Below are 21,485 nucleotides of genomic sequence, written 5' to 3'. Positions count from 1 at the left end.
TGCCTGCTGATAGGTGTATCATTCAGCATTTTGTTCATAAATACATCAAATCAGTTCCTGGTATTCTTAGCCCAGGTCGCAGTTGGCTTTGCCGAGCTGATGCCCTGGCAAGTCTGGTTGGCATCCGATCCTTCAGATTTGCGGCACTTGTATTATGTAGTGTACTGCGGCACAGCTTGTACCTGCCTGGGCGCAAGGCTTCCCAAGTAATGGAGTAGGTACAGATGTAGTGTCTTCTTTGCATTTCCTGAACTTTTGTGCAAATTTTCTCCTGTATACTGTTTTCCTAGCTTGTACCTCTTAGTGTATGCTCAAATGTACAGCCTAGTTTTCCAAAGCAGAAATATCCTTATTTGGGTTGTGTTAAATACTTATTGCAATGGCAAATAATAGGAAAATAATAGGGAAAAGAAGGCAAAAGGTCTCTCCATCGAACATTCCGCTTTCTGGCAGCATGTTATTTTTCTAGCTATGTTAAATATCAATATTGCGCGATGTTAAAGCACACAGGACAACTGGCAGTGTAGCAGATGCAAAAAGGTCAGCGCAAAGGAATTCAATAAGAACTGAAGAAACAATTGAAAGAGTGAGAGAAGCAGTCCGACACAGCCCAAATAAGTCAGCAAGAAGGAAGTCTCAACAGCTAGGAATGAACAGGGAAACTATGTGTACAATTGTGAAGAAGGATCTTAGTCAGTCTATATCCCTACAAAATCCAAGTGTCAAAGCAGTTGAAAGAAACACACAATGAGCGATAAAATAAGTCGCATTTCTTCTGAAACACTTCAGCACATAATATAAAGCACATTATAAAGCACATTATAAAGTAAAACTTGTTATCTGACAGTCATTTTCAAGAAATGAAGAAGTGTGAATGTCACCAATATTTCCCCACTATGTTCTTTTAAATATCTGGCATGACTAAATTATAGTTTAAATCAAACAATTTATTAACAAGAAAAATGTGTTCTGGAATTAATTGTCACTCTGTATATCGATATTGTCATATATATATATATATATATATATATTTATATATATATATATATACATACACACACACACACACACACACACACACACACACACACACACACACACACACACACACACACACACACACACACACACACACACACAGTGCATTCAGAAAGTATTCAGACCCCTTCACTTTTTCACATTTTGTTATGTTGCAGCCTTATACTGAAATCGTTTAAATTCATTTTTTCCCTCATCTATCTACACTCAATACCCCAGAATGACAAAGAGAAAACAGGATTTTAGAAAGTTTTGCAAATTTATTAAAAAGAAAAAACTGAAATATCACATTTACATAAGTAATCAGACCTTTTGCTATGACACTTGAAATTTAGCTCATGTGCCTCCCATTTTTCTTGATCATCTTTGAGATGTTTCTACACCTTGATTGGAGTCCACCCACAGAATCTTGTTTCTCAGTCTGAGAGTCCTTTAGGTGCTTTTTTGCAAACTCCAAGCGGGCTTTCATGTGCCTTTCACTGAGGAGAGGCTTCCGTCTGGCCACTCTGCCATAAATCCCAGATCGATGGAGTGTTGCAGTGATGGTTGTCCTTCTGGAAGTTTCTCCCATCTCCACACAGGATCTCTGGAGCTCAGCCAGAGTGACCATCGGGTTCTTGGTGGACTGACGGACATGCATTTTAAGGCCATTTTCCCTGCAAGAGCGGGGGTTAGCCTTGCGGTCCCCATGACAATCTTCTCCATTTTGCCCTATTTTCTGCATCTCCCCTTGTTAACCCCCTTGCCCACATTTCTTCTTTGACCATCTTTAGCCAAGTCTTTCTCTGTCTTCCCTGTCCTCCACTTCCTTTTACATTCAATTCCATCACTCTTCTCAACCAGTCACTTTCATCCTTCCTCAACACATGACCAAACCATCTCAAACTGTTTATCTTCACAGCATCCATCACAGGCTGTATTCCCATCATCTTTCGCAATTCATCATTTGTCTTCCTCTCTCTCAACGATACTCCGCACATCCACCGAACCATTCGCATTCCCACCCTTTCCAGCCTTCGTTGCTGCTCTACGTTCATTACCCGTGTCTCGCTCCCATAAATCATAACACTTCTCACACATGCAGCACACACCTTTCCCTTCAGCTTCAACGACACTCCCCTCCTCATCAGCATGCCACTCAGTTCCCGAAACTTCTTCCATGCACATCTCACTCCAGCAACCATTGCCGAGTCTGATCCACCTTCTCCATTCAGCATGTCTCCTAGGTAACAAAATGTTTTCGCACCTTCCAGCTTCACGCCGTCTCCAAGATCCAACTCAACATTTCCTCCATCTGCAGCTCCCTCTGTGCACACCTTACACTTGAATGTAGCTGCCACACTGGTTAAGGACCCTCTCAAACCACTACATTCTTGATGAACCCACTCAGCGCACATTGTACATTGAATGGAATTCACTCCGACACCCTTCCTGCACACAGCACACGGCCACTTCCCAGTTCTTTCCACCTCACCATATGCTTTACCACTTACCATCACCTTCGTTTTTCCGATATTCACCTTCAGACCTTTTGTCTCCATACATTCCTTCCACTTGTTCATCTTCTCCTTCGGTCCATCCATACTTTCTGCAATCAACACCCGATCATCTACATACAACAACTCCCACGGTAAACCCTCCTTTACGTTCCGAGCCAGCACCTCCATCACAGAGTCAGGTTCACTATGTTTTTTCGTTCAAAATTTTGGTAGATTAGCAAAACTATACATTTTTGGAATATTCAGAGCATGAGGAATCCAAAAATTAATGTTTACATTTGCGTAGACACCTTTGCGAAAATGACACTCAGGACAGTGATGAAGATCTGTAAAAGCATATTCCTGAACGGTATAGACCTCGTAGATCCTGTGTATAGGACTTATAGTTCAATCTGATACTACCTATAACTTCCTATAACAACCTATAACTTCAAAGGACTTGCAATATCATGTATTATGTAATACAGTTATATCACAAATATAAAGACAATGGTTTTCAATTACCTTTGTTTGTTGCTTTTCTATAATCCTGAGCACTATTTTGAGGCCTTTATTGGATTCCTTGACCCAGAAAACATAGGATTAGCATATTTAATTAAGTCTCTAGGTTGACTAGAAGCCGAGATCGCGCAAAATATGTATTTTATGGCGGCCATTTTCAAAATCCAAAATAGCGGCCATGCAGGTGTCTGTGCAAATGCCAACATTGATTTTCAGATTCTCCATGCTCTGAAGATTCCAAAAATGTACAGGTTTGCTAATCCCAAAATTTTGAAAGAAATTATATTTGTTAACATAGTGAACCTGACTATCTTCATCACTGTCCTGAGTGTCATTTTCGCAAAGGTGTCTACGCAAATGTAAACATTAATTTTTGGATTCCTCATGCTCTGAATATTCCAAAAATGTATAGTTTTGCTAATCTACAAAAATTTTGAACGAAATTATATTTGTTAACATAGTGAACCTGACAAACAGCTACAAATAGTAGTGGACTTAGTACCGACCCCTGATGCACTCCCACCTTCACCTCAAACTCACCACTGTTCTCGTCCTTCGTCCTTACAGCTGTGCACGCTCTTTTGTACATTGCCATCACTACTCTGATCAACCATTCCTCCACTCCTAACTTCCTCAATGCCCATGTCACTACTTCATGTGGAACCCTATCGAATGCTTTCTCCAGATCAACAAACCCAAGAAACAACTTCTTCCTCTTCTCCATGTACTTCTCCTGCAACGGCTTCACAATAAAAAGCGCGTCTGTCGTTCCTCTTCCTGGCATAAATCCAAACTGCATTTCGTCAATCTTCACTTTCTTCCTTATCCTCCTCTCCAACACCCTTTCCAATACCTTCATTCCATGCTCCAATAACTTTATCGCTCGATACGAGCCACAGTCCAGAGGGTCACCTTTCCCCTTGTATAGAGGGATGAGGGTACTCAGTTCCCAAGCCACTGGAATGCGGCCTTCTTTCACCACCAGATTGCACATCTCTGGCATTCTCTTCACACCCCAATTTCCCGCTGCCTTCAACATATCTCCCACAACTCCCGTCGGCCCTCCCGCTTTTCTAATCTTCATTGCTTTTATCGCTTCCTCAACTTCCTTCTCGATTATCTTCTCTGCCGGTCCTAAAACTGGGTTACCCTCTATGTTGCCATCCCATTCATTCTCTGCATTCAACAGTATTTCCATATATCTCTTCCATCTTCCTTTAATTCCATCTGGTTCCACAACGATTGTCCCACTTCATCCTTCAAGCAACTCACCCCCATCACATCACACCTCTCTTTCGCTATCTGCTTTGCAATCCTGAATACCGCTCTCTGACCCTCTTCCAAATCCAAGCGTTCTCCGAACATTTTCCGACATGCCTCCTGCGCTTTTGCTACCTCTTTCTTTGCAGCCTTCTTGGCTGCCTTATAACTTTCATGCTCTGCCTTTCCTGCCCCCCATACCCTTCGCCTTCTGCCACTCCTTGAACTTCTTCCTCTTCTCGTCAATCTTCTTTCCAACTTCATCATCCCACCACCATGTTTCCGAGTGCCTCGGTGGTCCTTTTGTCCATCCACATACCTCACCAACGGCTCCCAACAGACTATCTTTCATTGACATCCAACCACTTTCAAGCTCAACGACATCATCCTCTACCATACTCAGCCTCTCTTTTAATACCTCCCTCACTGTCACCTCTTTCAACCTCCACACCTTCATTCTCGGTTGGTACTTCTCCCGCCGAGGTCTCCTCGCACCTTTCACCCTTATGTCGCAGACAACCAAGTGGTGCTGTGAAACAGCCTCCTCCCCCGGGATCACCTTTGTGTCCCGGAGTTGCCCCCTATCTCGCCTACGCACCAGCAGGTAGTCAACGGTTGTTGTCGACCCACCTGACGTGTATGTAACAAGCTTATTATCCTCTTTCTGGAACTGAGTATTACACATCAACAAATCAGCTCCATCAGCAAACTCCAAAATCCTTTCACCTTCTCCATTTCTCACACCATATCCGTAACCCCCATGAACTCCCTCAAAACCATCCATACTCCTTCCCACATGTCCATTTAGGTCTCCTCCTACCACAACAACTGCCTCATCTTTCACGTTTTCCATCAGCTTCTCGATCGCACACCAGAACTTGTCCTTCTCTTCATCGCTCCGACCAACCTGCGGAGCATATCCCGAGATGACGTTCACGAAGAGTTTTCCAATCACCATTTTCACCATCATCAACCTTTCACTCACTCTTGTCACACTCACCACACTGTCTACAAACTCCTCAGAAAACAGGACACCAACACCATTCATGCCTTCTGGGCACCCTTGCCACACAAACTTGTATTTCTGTCCCTGCCTATCCTTCACCATTCTCACACCACTTCCCTTCCATCTCGTCTTCTGCACACAACATATGTCCACTCTTCTTCTGACCAATACTTCCACCACTTCTCCTGATCTCCCTGTCATTGTCCCTACATTCCATGTCCCAAACCTCAGAAACCGATCTCCACGTCGGGCATCAGACGTTTCGTCGTCATAAATGGAGTGATTTCCACCCTTGCTTCGATCGGGTTCCCCACCTTGAGTTTTGACGAGATGGAGTGGGGTCCCCCACGGGGAACTTTGGGCTGTACCCTGCCCATATGTAGTTGTAATTGTCATGGTTCTCTTTTTGAGGCAATGTTTTTATGGCCGGATGCCCTTCCTGATGCCAACCCTTTTAGTCGCCTCTTATGACACGCAGGGATACGGTGTACCTATTCTAAACTGGGGAACACACCGGGTATATATATATATATATATATATATATATATATATATATATATATATCAGTTGTTATGCGATTTCATACCATCAGTGATGAACCGCCATTAAGGTATCCCATCCAGCTATGCTGTACCTTAATGGGAGCGATAAGTACCGACGTCATTACGGTGACGTCATTACGTGCGCTCATTGAAAGCTGGAGAACTGAAATTACATATACATATATACATATGCAAAATATATATTGTTTAATGTGTCTTTTTAAGGGTGATTTTGCACTATCAATTGAGCTGGCTAGCCTGGGATCGAATATCGACCATTCTTTCAACCATCACAATCTTGTATTGCATGCAGAGCAATGCATGGATGTGTGCAAAGTCAAAAGATCCATCAGAAGGACGTTGACCCATGAGTTCATCTGCCAGCACTGGTCGTTGGTAGACATTAAAGGCCCCACAGGTGTCTTTTGTGAAGGGTAGTCGAGTTCTCACTGGCACACTGGTCAAATGACATTCTAACCATCTGCAGTCGAATGTCACAGGACTGGTTTGGCCATCCAGTTCACAAAAGACTTGGGCAAAATATATTCCCTGGCGGACCTCAAACAAATGCGGGAATAAGGATATTTTGAGTAAATAAAATGATCATGAAATGGATGTTTCACAGGTAGTTTTGGAGTATTAAGGTTCTCTTATATTTAACTTCATTGCACACACCAACAGTTAACTATATGAAAAACTCCTGCTGTCTTTTTTTCTTCATCACCTGCACAAGGTTGTGTCCTTCAAAATGGCCCTTACGAGGTCAGTTATAATGCCCATGTCTTCTTCAATGTCACTTTTGCTTTTTATAACATAATCGGACGACATATTGATGAAGTAGCAGGTGCTTCAGAAAAAAAGATTAATGCAACTTTACTCAAGGCACAGATCAGTTTATATTCCCATTTTAAAGTCCACCTTATGACTAAATTTCATCATCCTAGAAAATTCCAGCTTCCGAAAAATTTGATATGCAAAACAAGAAGAGTATAGTACCTACTAGTGGGGCCACCCGAGGGAATCCCACGGGCATGGACGTCTTCATTTAGATGTTGCACATTCCGTTTTACAAACTGGTTACTGCCAATTTATCAGATCCACAAATAATGCAAACTCTACACAATGTATTTACTTCTAATAACATGTGAATGCATGTGCGTGCATATGGGAAATACAGTTTTGAAGTGTGTCATTACATCTGGTGTAAAACGTGACTTCAAGCGCTCAAATCCTCTCTCCACCCCCCCCCCCCCCCCTTAACCCATCCCTCTCACATCATGCACACTGCACCGGGGAGTGGATCGATCACACACACACACACACACACACACACACACACACACACAGGGGAGTGGGACACACACACACACATGGGGGAATGGGTCACACACAAACACATGGGGGAGTGGGTCACACACACACACACACACAGAAGCTCGTGCGAAAACAACAAAAAAATAATAATAAAGACCACGATTTTATTTCCCGTATCTATGTTCACGAGCCTCGATCTTGTATACAAAAAAAAAACAAAAAAAAAAAAAAAAACATTTTCTTTGGGTGGTGTATAATCGATCCGAACAAAACAAGCATTACCTGGTTACAAAGTAAAAATAGATTACAACCAAAGTTATTAATAAATATTGTATTCCATAGTTGGTTTACATTATTATGTACATTTTTGAAGTACTGTATTGTTTCATTCCATGGTTGGAAAAGAGTCGACTCGCGTTAAACAAACACTGTGTGGAAACATCCCCAGGAACATGGAAAAATATAATTAGACTTTGGTTCGATCCCAAAATTCAGTATTCAGTCGCTGTACTTTTACGAAGTAATAATATAAATAACGAAGTCCTGGGAATGTTCTCTCCTCTCCTTCGCCTCTCCTTCTCTTATCCTTCTCCGCTCCTTCTCCTCTCCTTCTCCTCCTCTCCTTCTCCTCTCCTTCTCTTCTCCTTCTCCTTCTCTTCTCCTTCTCCTCTCCTTCTCCTCTCCTTCTCCTTCTCCTCTCCTTCTCCTCTCCCTCTCCCTCTCTCATTCCCCTCTTTCATTCCCCTCTTTCATTCTGCTCTCTCCTTCCCCGTGCCCATATAACAGTCAACACATTCAAAATGGCTGTTGGAATACATTTTGCCGATTTTCGCCACTTTAGCTGAAACTGAGACTTGAACCACCCAGCGACTGTGATGGTAAAGCTGTGAGTGAGACTTCATGAATTTTATGTTACAGGCCTTTGAAAATGCATTTGGTTCTATATACGGTAACTTTCATCGAATTTTCTTCCCATTTTTTTTCAACCGAGTCTAAAACCACGTTAGTGACTGTGAAAAATGAAATGAGGTATCGAATTAAAGTTGAAATAAAACTGAGAGAGAGCAAGACACCACGGGCCTAACAAAAGAGGCCTCAAAGCTATGCGAGTGAAAAAAATGGTGCATATTTGTTTTTTAAGCCCCTCCCAGACCGGGTATAGCCACACCCCCGGACAGACTCACAGACAGACTCACAGAATCACCTACGTAGAGTATAATATAGATAGTAATTACCACATATACAAAGCCAAAAGAGGGCTCACCGGCTGGGGATAGGCACTTCCGTAATGCCTGAAAGCAGCACAGTAGGGGATAAGCGCACAAAAGCAACAAAAAGCTGCTCCAGGTACTGAAGCTCTCCCACAAAAACGTTTGAAGCCTCGGCACCCGGGGGGATCTTTTTCATGAAACTATGATCCACCTGCAAAGGAAAGGGCAAGGGAAGAGTCTGAGGTTTGCCAGATCACAAATTGCATGGCAGTAAAACTGAAAGCCTTGCCACCCAAAATATTTTAAGGAATTTCTTGGCAAAGGAAATGACCTTGGAGTGGAAGCCAATTTGGGCCGACGACAATCACCTGTAATTAAGTGATGGCGTCTGCCTTTAAGTGAACACTAATTTACTATGAATGATCAGACACATCCTGAAGACAAACACTCGATAAAACCTGACATTGATTCAAATCTATTTTGAGGATCAATCTATGGCTTAATGGATTATCACACAACAAATGTTTTATAACCATAAATAATATCAGAGGAGTGTCTTAAATGCGAATCCTATCCAAGTTTCTCTTGACGATGCTCTCTTTGCTCTTTGCTTGTTCGGGTTCCTTATGATGACTCCAATGCAGTGTTTAGTCTTACATTTTTATTCCAATATTGTACATTCATTACACAAAACCACAATAATAATAATAATAATCTATACAATCTGTGTGTCTATCTAAAACAAGAAGAAAAAGACATAAACTGACATAGCCCCCGCCGTGGTTTTAGTAATTTTGCTGTATGGAGTTAAAGCCCATCAGTCAGCCATCTTTGTTTGGATGACAAAACAAAATCTTCTGCATATGTATACTCATGTATTTGTCTTTGTGTCAAGGTTGAAGAATATCGGACCATACATGTTCAAGAAATGGTTGGGGGACACGTTTAAGGAACAAAATGGCCACCAGTAGGCCATATTGCATCTGATCTTGAAAGAAAATAACATGCATATGAAAATAAGTATGAACAAAATCGGTCAATACATCTCAGAGATATTGTTGCGGATGCATGGAAAAAAGGATGGACAGACGAGACCCAATCCATAAGCCCCTGTTTCGGACTAAGTCCAATAGGGGGCTAATAATGGCTAAACAAATCTTAGTCAAACTGTCAGAGGTTCATCAGTGAGTGCCGGGAAGTGTTTTAGGCCAAAAAATATAAAATATATAATTTTTTGAAAAAACAAGTTGGATTTTTAAAAATCGCTCTATAGTGCCTATGCCTTTGTAGCTATGTGAAAGGTAATAGTAATGACCCTATTCCTTAGTGGGTGCATTAAGTGTTTTTGGCCCCCACAAAAAAATAGAAAAAAACCCCCAAAATTTGATTTATTCAAAATGCCAACCAGATTAGAACAGCTCCAGACAACACCGTGTAACCCTGCTAGTCTTTAAAACAGGTAATAAAGGACAGGTAAAAGAGTTCATTTTGAAAGATCTTTCAATGTGAATATCTAACACAATTCAAAAACTATTTCTTGAATCAATGTTTCTCGACTACAACATCTCTCGATTACATCTGCCGTGAACAAGGCGAGTGGATTCTCGCCGAAAACGTCGGCTCTACTGACTTGTAAGTCCATATTTTTCATTTATAAACTTTTACTGAGCAGTAGTGACTGTTTGAAATGGTAATCATACGTGTTTGTGGTTTATAATATTTTTTTACTTCCACTGGGGGTGCCCCACGAAATGCCATGATAAGCTATTTATACAAGTTAACGAGGAGAAAAAAACCTCTTGGGAGAGGGGATATTATTAATATTGTTTTTGTAATAAAATTAATATTATGCTATTATCAATAGCGTTTTTATTACCCTGCGCTCGCGAAGCGAAAAGCGGGGTTGAGCAATCGGTCCGTACGTGTGCCGTATGTGTGCCGTGTTCCGTACGTGTGCCGTACGTGTGCCGTACGTGTGCAGTGTCTGCATTTTAAAAATGCGTTTTCTCAGCAACCGTTGGTCCGATTGATATTAAATTTTACCGTAGGAGCGCCTCTGCCAGTAGATTTTTTTGCTGATAATTATGAGGTCATAGGTCATGTGGTACGGATGCCATCGAGGAAAATTGTTACACCTCTATATCTCCCAAACTGCTTAATGGAAAAAATTGAATCATGGCTCATTGTCAAGTACACCCCATGGGGAATAATATATGTTAATGATGATGTCATAGGTGCCTCCATTACGACGTCATAATTTGACAAGTACAACGCTTGATCTGATCAGTATAAAAATAATCCTCTGCAACTGTTAGTCCGATAAACACGAAATTTTCAGAATATGAGCGGCTCCTGTAGAATTGTTCTAATGATAATTATTGACGCCATTGGTCACGTGGTACAGGCGCCATCTTGGAAAAATCGGAAAAAGTTGCACCTCTATATCTCTGAAACCACTCCATGGAAAAAATTTAAATATGGCTCAATGTCAAGCACTCCCCTTGGAGAATAAGATATGTTAATGAGGGTGTCATCGGTACCGTAATAACGACGTCATAATTTGGCAAGTACAACGCTTGATTCGATCAGTATGAATTTTTTTCTCTGCAATTCGTGGACCGATTGAAACGAAATTTACAACATAGGAGCGACTCCTCCTGTAGAATATTTTAATGATAATTATGACGTCATAGGTCACGTGGTGCAGGCGCCATCTTGGAAAAACTTCACACCTCTATATCTCTGAAACCACTCCATGGAAAAAAATTGAGACCTGGCTCATTGTCAACTACTCCACTTGGAGAATAAGATATGTTAATAATGATGTCATCGGTGCCTTCGTTATGACGGCATAATTCGACAAGTACAACACATCCGATCATTATGAATTTTATTTCTAAGCAACTGTTGGTCTGATGGACACGAAATTTTCACCATAGGAGGTTGTCCTCCTGTAGAATATTTTAATGATAATCATGATGTCATAGGTCATGTGGTACAGGCGCCATCTTGGAAAAACCTAAAAACGTTGCACCTCCATATCTCCAAAACTGCTCCATGGGAAAAAAAATGAAACATGGCTCATTGTAAAGAACGCCATATGGGGAATAGGTGTTGTTAACGATGTCATTTGTGCCGTAATTATGACATCATAATTCGACAGAGACAACACTTAGTCTGATCGGTTTGAAATTTATTGAGCGTGATCTCTGCAACAATTATATTAGAGAATATAAATATATGATGTCATTGCTCACATGAACTGGCAGCCATATTGGATCAAAGAAAGAAAAAAAACATTCAAAAACAGAAGAGTTGGCTCGCACCAAGTTTACTGCGCAGGGTAAGTGTTCTATGAATACCATCTAGTTACTTTTGTTATTAGAAACGGCCTTGGAAAAATGCCACGATTAACTATCTTAACACCATAACACGGATTTAACATACACCTTAACACCGATTTCACCCAAGGTGGAAAACCCCCTTGATGAAGGGGACTAATTAAGTCGCTACAACCTCCATCGTGTGACTCTTTGTCCTCCTGTCAAGTTTCGTTGAGATTGGATAAGTAATGACCAAATGTATTGCGATCAGACAGACAGATACCAAATGATGTATTTTAATATGATAATGTGTGATTATACTATGAATTTTTTGATCATGTGATCTGCCATAATATACCAAGTCAAAGCAATCGGGTCATTTGAAGATGTGCACATTTTTCCTACAGTATTGTTGATGAAGATGTATGTCTAAGTTTCCGCTTAATATGATAATGTTGAGTGTCTGGGGCAGGAGGGGGGGGGGGGCGAAGGGGGAGGGTGGGCTCTTGTTTTGCAAGGAATAAATGACTATGAATAGTTTGGTTTACTTTTTTTTTCTGCATTGCCACATTTATAAAGCTGCAGTTTATTGTCTTTCTCCAATACTTTGTTTATCAACATGCAGTTTCCTCCTGTATTTGAATCATGTCATCAAGATTGAATTTTTTAAAAATGATTTTTTGAATTGGGTTAGCCTGCATGTCTTCCCACCTAAACCCGTCTCTCATCAGGTGCTAAACACCTATTCAAATCCCATATATGTTTTTTTCCATCGTCAATGAATGGCCTTGCAATTTATGTAAAAGTACAATGAAGTCCACCAATATGTTTTTGTTCCACCTGCAATATATGTACAAACCCATGCATTCAAAAAGATCCGTTGTTGTTTTTGTTGCATACCCCTTTGGGATCATCAGGGTGGCCATTGCAGATCATGAATATAATAACTGATCATTTACGTTTGACTCCATTGCTATAGCAGCGCTATACCAAAACTAGTTCCATGCCAGTTTAACTGGCACTCAATGGCCCTCTCTCTCCTTTTTGCAAAACTACTGTCAGAGTGATGGTGGAGCCAGCTCAATATTGTCTCCAACTAATAACGTATTGATTGATGTAATACCCAATGTGTGAAAAATGTCAATTTATAATTGGGTCGGAGATCAAAACAGGTACACTAACGTGAAGCTATGTAAATCCTAAGCTCTCAACATGCGTATGTGCAAAAAGAAAAATGGAAGTAAAATAATCTCAATATTTTTAATTATCATTCATAAGGAACAATCCGTTGCCATCATCAGTGTCAGCGAAAGAGAAATAAAATAAAATCAAATAGTTGAGAAAATAAATCTCAACTATTCGACTTTGCATGAAGCAACTTTGAAGTTCAAAACACAAACCATTTAATTGGAAGAATTGTATGACACAAGCAGTGCCTCATTTATGCCTCACTTATGGTAGTTATTCTTACAAACAAAAATACAGGAAATAAGCAGCAAAAACAAGTGCCAGGTCATGAATGCAACACACACACACACAACATGCATTTTAAGGCCATGTTCCCTGCTAGAGCGGGGGTTAGCCTCGTTAGTTATGTCATGAATTAGTTAGTCATGAATGCAACATGAACTACAAATACAAATTTATGCTTTTTTTACTTCTGTTGAAGCACACACACCCAGTTGTGTTAGAATGCAAATGGAAGAGGTCAGGCAGCGTGTTTACAAGGCCATTTCATCGCCTGCAAGAAACTGCCATGACTGCAAAGCAGGTTGGAACATAACGGTGAGCGAGGCGGTCGGCTACACTCATTATTCAGTATGGGTACGACTTGCGTGAAAACTTGGGGCTCTGGGGTACAAAGGGTCCCTTGTTATACCGATAAATCACCCCTTTTGAACCTCAGGGCAACAACAGAATGACTATAAGCACACCCAAAAAATACAAATAATATACAAAAAGTGTGAAATTCGTTTAAAATAAGAGGAAGCCATATATTTCAAAGGTGTTTTTCCAAGTGAATGTGTTTTAAAACCACCATTATCCATAAAAGAAAGAAGTATATAACGTTAAATAAAATTGGTCATTGTGCATAGCATTCTACAAAAGTTATCAGAGGTCAATTCACAATTAGATAACAGTCTAGAAGCATAAAAGATTTGTTTTCTGTCGAATTTATGCATTGTGAGAATTGTGAGAACACAACGTTTTGTTTCTTTGTTCGAAGATTGTACAAAAAAGGATGACACTGTTGAGAAAATGTTTAAAAAGCAGTATCAAGGTGTTTGCATATATTCAATCAACGGGATTCTGCTCGGCGAATAAATTGCATTGGTGCCAATAATTACGTTGTAAATGAGGTACATGGTATGATTATGCTTCGTGACTGAACTTCGCAATAATCATGTCAAGCTCATAGACCTTGACAGTCAAAGCAAAATCTGAAAAAGACATCTAAGATATGCAATTGTTGACTGCATTAGTTTAGCAATGCATCAATCATCACTGAAGCAAGAAAAATAATACAATTCAGGGCCATTTACTTATGACATGTCCAACTAGAACGGCATTCGGTAGAGCACATACCTCTGCCAGGATGAACAATTTATGTTTTGTATCCCACTGATAGGCCAAATCAGGATTCGGACGTGAACCAAAATCTAATCAGCTTGTTCTTGTCAACTAACCACCTAGTTTTGTCATAAGCCGTCCACAACTTTTTGAAATATCATGTTATATATCGTTTTTGGCCCCATCACTCAATGGTGAAAAATAACTGAAAAAAAATTAGGATAATTTTCATATCCAGATCCATATGCAGATCTTCACAAAAATTGAACAGAATCGGCCTTGTCACACAACTAATCTGTCCATCAAGTTTTGTCCGAATCCGTTCATGACGTTTTGAGATATCCTGCTATGTATCGGTTTTTGCCCTATCATTCAATGGTGAAGAATCACTTTTAAAATATTCAGATCCAGATGCGGATCCTAGTGTAGCAGCATAGCAAACCTGTTGTGCATTTTGTGATACAAGCACCAAATTTGGCACACTAGTAGACTATCATATTATGAAAAGATCTGGATATTGGGCCATCTCAGATTCAGAGATTTGATTTTTGCAAGATTTCGATTCGATTGGGATCGAAGAGAACACCTTCTTCGTCTTCTGTACAGTGAAGTTGCCAGCCCTGAATTCTCTGGCTACATCTGGGTGCTTCATTGGGAGTGCAACCGTGTCCCTCAGGTGAACAGGGACCCACCTGGCATAGTGTGTGTGGTCTAAGGCATGGAACCATGGGACCAGTTCCGTCAGGGCATCAAGGTACGTCGTGAATGAAGCCTGCCGCAGAGAACGCACGTAGACCAGTACCAACATCTCTAGTTCCAGCACAGTTGCCCAGTACTGAAAGTTGGGAATGTCTTCTCCTCTCTGGTGACACCAGTCTTCGAACTCAGGCAGGTCTTCTGCATCATCAGCATATGTCATACAGTGGCGTTCATACGCACGGTGTTGCAGGATGTGCAGTGCCGCTGCAGTGATTTGATGAGCTCTTCTTGTGCGGGTGACGTGGGCAGCTCGTAGGAAGGAGTCGGCCGTCCCTGGCGTTGCAATCTCAGCTTGCAAAATCTGCAAATCTTGCAAAAATCAAATCTCTGAATTTGAGATGGCCCAATATCCAGATCTTTTCATAATATGATAGTCTACTAGTGTGCCAAATTTGGTGCTTGTATCACAAAATGCACAATTCTTTTGAATATTTGGGCTAAGCCGCCCCACTATCCAGAACTTTACCAAAATCTAATCATTTCGTTCTTGTCACACACCCAACATCGCCACCAAATTTCATCTGAATCCATCCACAAGTTTTTGAGATATCCTGTTCACAGACAGACAGACAAACGCACATAGTCAAGCAGACGAACAGACAGACAAACAGACAGACAAACAGACGGACAACCAGTGGTGAGTGAAAACGTGGTAAAAATGGTGGATTATCTTTTTCCTTGCCTCGTTGTTGTTTTACCATGAAAGTTGTTTCCCTTATCTCCCTCCTCTGTTGTGGTAAAAGCAACATCCATACTCTCCCATTCCTTACTGCTTTCAATACATTTGGGAGCTGGGATATAACATAACAAGAGAAAAAAGGATAATTCTAAAAAGTTGGAACCCACCCCCGACCTCTCCTCATCCAACTTTTTTGCACAATATAAACATGACCCTCCTGTCGGACAACATGATACTCCTTATTAAAAAGGGAAAAGGCCTCTTTCTCTTTTTAAAAATTATATAATTTTTTATTTACCAGTGGTAGTTATACGCAGCATTCTCAAGAGTAATTTTGCATTCATTTTTCACCTCCACTTGAAAAAATTCCCATTAATTAATTCTACATGCTGTTCAATCTGGGACAGATACACTTCAGGAATCGAGCAAGAATATCTTGCAGGTACTTATTACCCCGCACTCGTACCCTAAAGTGGCGATAAGCAATTGGTTCACTGTCTACCTGTCAGTATAGGATCGAGGAACTACTTGATTTCAATTTAATTTAATATTTTGAACACTATAGAACACGAATCGGAAAATGATTCGGAACACGAACCTGCAGTTTTGCAGTACTTTGGCTCTGAATTTGGAAAATTGTATGGAATCTCGTCCTGAGCACACATGCGCACAGAAGAGTAAGGTAAAAAGAAAAATGTATACAGAGCTAAGGCTTGCGGAAGAGCTAGAACACAGATGGATCAGGATGCAACATAACAAAAGAAGCAGCAGAAAAACAATGGGGAAATGCCAACAACAGGGCCGAGGGAGAAAATAAATAGAGACAGAAAACAAGGGGATGTGCAAATAAGGTTGGTGGGTAGGGGAGAAAGCAGGGGGTGGATAAGATGGATAAAGAAGCAAAATTTGATACAGAAGGGGAGTGTTTTAACACGTGGATAAAAGATCATGGTTTTGGAGGGGGGTGATCTGAGATGGTGGTGAACAGCTGTTTTCAAGACCTGAAGGGAAGAAGGAGATTGAAGAGAATGTGGATTGTAGAAGTTGGTTCCACAAGTGGGGGAAAAAAAGGAATAAATGAGTGGCGGTGAGCAGTGATGCAGGATTTTGGGAATTTCAGAAGAACGGGTTGCTGTTGGACCGTGTAAGCCCTGCAGATACCTGGGGCAGACAAAGAACAGAGAGAGCAGATGGTGCAAGACCAGAAAGGACGAAAAAGAAGACAGAGAGATCAATGAGTTGCCAACGATGGCAAAGTGATATGCCCAAAGACTCAGCTTCACCGCGGGAGATTCCGACGATCTTGAAGGCTTTGGCTTCCATGGCATCAAGTTGAGCAAGATGCAAGGCAGAGGCACCAGCCCAAATGGGAGAGCAGTCCTCCATCAAGCAGCGGATGAAAGTGTTGAAGGTGGATAGGATTTCAGGTGTGCGAAGGAATGACTTTGCATGATGGAAGTTGCCCAGTCGGCGATGGGATTTGACCTACTTGAGATTATATCGAGGTATGAAGAGAAGGAAGAAGCTGCTGCCTACCTATCTGAAGGATGAGGGATATCACAACAGAGGGTGGAGTCAGCAGCAAAGAGGTTAAGAGGATTTTTCAGAGTCAGAAAGATAATTCATGAAGATTAGGAATAAGATGGGACCTATAGGGTAGAGTCATCAGCAAAATTGGGGGGAGGAGGAAGAATCTTACCCCACATTACTCTAGATCTGTCAAATACAAAATGGACAGTGAATGCTACATTATCGAAGTGGTATATTTATGCTGGACAAAACAAGCACTCGGTTCTGAAGTTTATTGGTTGGTATTTTGTATAAAAGACAAACAAACTCAGGATGAAGGCATACCTTGCTGAAATCCACATTGATGTTTTCATGGCTGACAGACAGCGGAGGCTCTCCATCCTTCATTTCAGCTTCCACGCTCAAAGACGGAGGTTGTGGTGATGTTGAAAGCCCTACATATGAGATTTAAAATAGTGGCCAGGTAAGGCAATCAGTGACACAGTTCCACCTTGTGGCAAAATGTAAAGCAAGATCAGCCTGTGCTGGATGTATTTTGATAAAAAGAGCAAAGTAGGCCACAATACAAAGGGTCATGGTTAAAAAACAAAAAAGTTGCTCGTGTGAGGAAGCAATTATTGTTGTTAAAAGCACATGAAGCCTGCTTTGGAGATTACATTAACTTAACATACAGAATTAATAACTATTTGATACATTGACTTCTGCTATTGGTTCCAATAAAGAAAAATAAAATGGTAAAGTTGGCGAATCTGTCAAAACATACAAAATGTGTGGGAAGGGGAGCGGATGTGTTTGAATTGTAAGGAAAAACTAAAAAAGGAACAAACCTAAAAAAAAAAAAATATATATATATATTTCAAAAACATGTCAGCTGGCGAACAGTACCTAAAAGATGTACGGCTCATCACCGGTCAGACCAGGGACATCGACATGGGAATCAACAAGGTATACAGTTCACCTCAGAGTCTGAGAACAACCTTCGGTAAGAAACAACACCCTAGGGAATACCGTGGGTCACAGACGTCAAACAGGTAACCAGGTGCCCGTTCAGGCCTGTGGGGGGTGAGGAGGTCGACACTTCCGTCATGCTTGTCCATATAAGGACAGCGTGTGTTTGAATTGTCAGAAGGTGGGCCATCTAAGATGAATCTGTCGAGCAGCATCAACCACCGTACACGTCATGGATGATGACCGGATCAAGATGTTGAACTAATGTTGGGTCTACATTCAGTTGGAACTCCAAAAGCTCAGCCAATAGTATTAGATGTGGAGCTTATCATTAATCCTATCACTGTCTCCATCCTGGTGCAGTCTCCTATCCTGCTGCTAACAAATCCTATCATATGGCAGTCTCCATCATAACTGAATAGACCTCTCAAAAGCTGAACAATCTGAGGCTCCTCAGTTCAGACGTCACATTGTACACCTCCACGAGTGAGAAAATAAAGCTGATTGGGCTGGTGGATGTCTCAGTGAGCTATCAGGGAAAATATGCCAGTCTCACGTTATATGTGGTTCGAGGAAGTGGATCATCCCTTCTTGGTAGTGACTGGCTGATTCACATCAAGCTGGACTAGTCAGTTGGAAACCACACCATGTCGGTTGGAGCATCGTTTGGAGCAGATCTTGCAAAAGCAGCAAGGCCTGTTTTCCAATGTGCTTGGTAAACTCAAGGATATACAGGCCAAGCTCTTCATGAAAGAGGGCATGACTCCTTGCTTTTGTAAACCGAGGCCAGTCCCATATGCCCTCCGTGACAACGTGAAAGCTGAGTTGGACAGGCTGGAGGCCTGCAAAGTAATTGAACGGTACTGAAGCGAATGGTGCTGAAGCGAATGGTGCTGAAGTGGAATGGTGATGTTCAATTATGTGGGGACTTCAAGGCTAGTCAAACCAGGTCTTCATATCGAGCAGTACCCTCTTCCATCGATCAATGAGATACACAGTTTGCACATTGGCAGGAAGTACATTATTGACAAAACTCGACCTGTCAGATGCATATTTTCATCTGGAAATAGAGTCTACAGTAGTGACCTGCTAATGATCCACACGTGTCAAGGTCTCTCTCGATATACCCGACTCAGTTTTGGGATTGCTTCGGCCCTGGCTTTGTGGCAGAAAGCTGTGGATCAGGTTTATGTAGCTCTTCATGCAAAATCCTACCTGAATGACGTACTCGTTGCAGGTAAAAAGGCTGAGAAACACCTAAAAGCATTGACAAAGTGATAACCAAGTTGGATCGAGGCTCGTGGTCTCCGATTGAATAGAGAAAAGTGTGATTTCTTCAAACAACGTTTGGAGTACATCAGGGACATCACCACGCCAGATGGTCCAACGGAGGGTAGACATGATTCGGCACATGCCATCGCCACAGGACAAAACCCAGCTTTGGTCTTTCATAGGTAAGGCGCATTACTACCAGAGATTCGTGAGCAATATGAGCTCCGAGTTGGCCCCGTTGACCCGACTGCTCAGAAAGGAAGAATGCTGAGCATGGAGATCCGACCAACAAGCAGTTTCGATTGTGTCAAGATTCTACTCACATAGGATATGGTTCATCTTCACTACGAACCTAAACGACCACTCATCTTAGCACATGATGACTCTGCCTACAGCATTGAAGCAGTTCTATCACACAAAATGGACGATGGCTCTGAATGCTCTCTTTTGCATCTCGCACCCTGTTAACAGCGGAACAGAAATTTGCCCAAGTTGAGCAGGAGGTTCTCAGCCTCGGCTGGGAAGTGAGAAATTTTCATCAGCACCTGCCCGGCCACCATTTCACCCTGCAGACTGATCATAAACCACTCCAATTAATCATGGAACCAAAATGAGGTATCCAGTCCCTGCGGCGGCATGGATACAACGATGGTGTTTGTACCTTGCTGCCTACAGCTAATATGCAATTTCCTGGCACCAAGAAACATGCCAACTTTGGTGGTCCCTCTCGTTTGTCTTTCAAGGGGAATACATCTGAATCTTCTGATCATGTTGATATGTTTTGCACTGGGCCAGATCCAGTCTGGGCCTGTCACGGTGAAGCACATGGCTGTTGATTCACCCTATGATGATCCTGTGCTCACCTGTGTCATACAGGCAACCTCCACTGGTACCGGTAGTTGGAATGATTTACTTTCAACACTAGAGTATCATCTGATGTAAAATCTTCATCTTCAAACATCTTATGCATCTAAATCATCAGAGCTGTCTTTAGCTCAAGGTTGTGTGATGTTTTGGATGAGAACAGCGATTCCTCTGAAGTTCAGACAACATTGCTTCGATGAACTACACGCCAATCACCTTGGAATCTTTAAAACCAAAGGCTAGTTGTTGTTATTGTTGTTGTTGTTGCTGCTGTTGTTGTTGTATATCCCTGGACTGTTCTCTCGACTAAACCTGTGGCACAGAGACAACTGATTGATCTTCCAGGAGCGACCTAAAGATCCCCCACATCCATGACATGATGGTGTACCCCCCACATTCACAAAGTCAGGGCCATGACAGAGTTAGAGAGAGCGAGAGAGCGAGAGAGCGAGAGAGAGAGAGAGAGAGAGAGAGAGAGAGAGAGAGAGACAGACAGACAGAGAGAGAGAGACAGACAGACAGACAGTTAGAGAGAGAGAGAGAGAGAGAGAGAGACAAGAGGGAAAGGGCCGGTCCATGGGGATCGATCGGCACTCTGGCCGTGACTGCGCTGCCCTGACAAATCCGGGCAGCAAGGAAGGGTGGGGAAGATTTGGCCCCCAATTTGCGTTGGGGGAGGAGGTGGGGTACAACCACCACAAAGAGGTGTCCCCGATAGTTGCAGTCTAGCCAGTAGTCCCTTGTGGTTGCCTGGTCTGGACAAGGGCAGTGAAAGTATGATTGTGGACAATCCACATCGAGTTTCGTTTTTATGGCCTGCTCAAGACAAGCCATAGCAAATAATTAATGTCGACTTTGCTGGCCCATTCAGGAACAAGATGTTCATAATTGTTGTCAACCCATTCTTCAAGTGTCCAGAGGTTATCATGAAATCCACAATTGCAGAAAACACAGTTGCAAAACTGCGATTAATTTTTGCAAACAAAGTGTTGGTTTTCAATAATGCCAATAACAGTCCTCAGTTTGTTTTTGGTGTTTTCAATGAGTTCATAGTTCAAAATGATATCAAGCATCTCAAATCAGTCTGGCCGTTCTTTGCCAGGCGGTAGAGTGCTGAGTCGTTCATTAAGTTGTTAAAACATGTTTTGTATAGAGGAAAAGGGTAAT

General features: G+C 41.8%; 1 protein-coding gene across 1 annotated transcript in view; it reads right to left on the bottom strand.

Annotated features, from left to right (window-relative positions):
• Positions 1-21,485, bottom strand: part of LOC137434247 (sodium bicarbonate cotransporter 3-like) — a 218,013-nt gene that overhangs the window by 110,876 nt on the left and 85,652 nt on the right. Inside the window, exons 6-7 of the mRNA XM_078785324.1 lie at positions 17,559-17,668; positions 8,426-8,583 (exon numbers count right to left, since the gene is read on the bottom strand). Coding sequence (XP_078641450.1) covers positions 8,426-8,583; positions 17,559-17,668 — 268 coding nt within the window. The remainder of the gene's footprint in view (positions 1-8,425; positions 8,584-17,558; positions 17,669-21,485) is intronic.

The sequence above is a fragment of the Myxine glutinosa genome, chromosome 10, assembly GCF_964187855.1.
Source record: "Myxine glutinosa chromosome 10, kmMyxGlut1.1, whole genome shotgun sequence".
In the NCBI taxonomy this organism is placed as follows: Eukaryota; Metazoa; Chordata; class Myxini; order Myxiniformes; family Myxinidae; genus Myxine; species Myxine glutinosa.
Note: the sequence above shows the minus strand (reverse complement) of the source record. Positions and strands in the feature narration are given on the sequence as shown.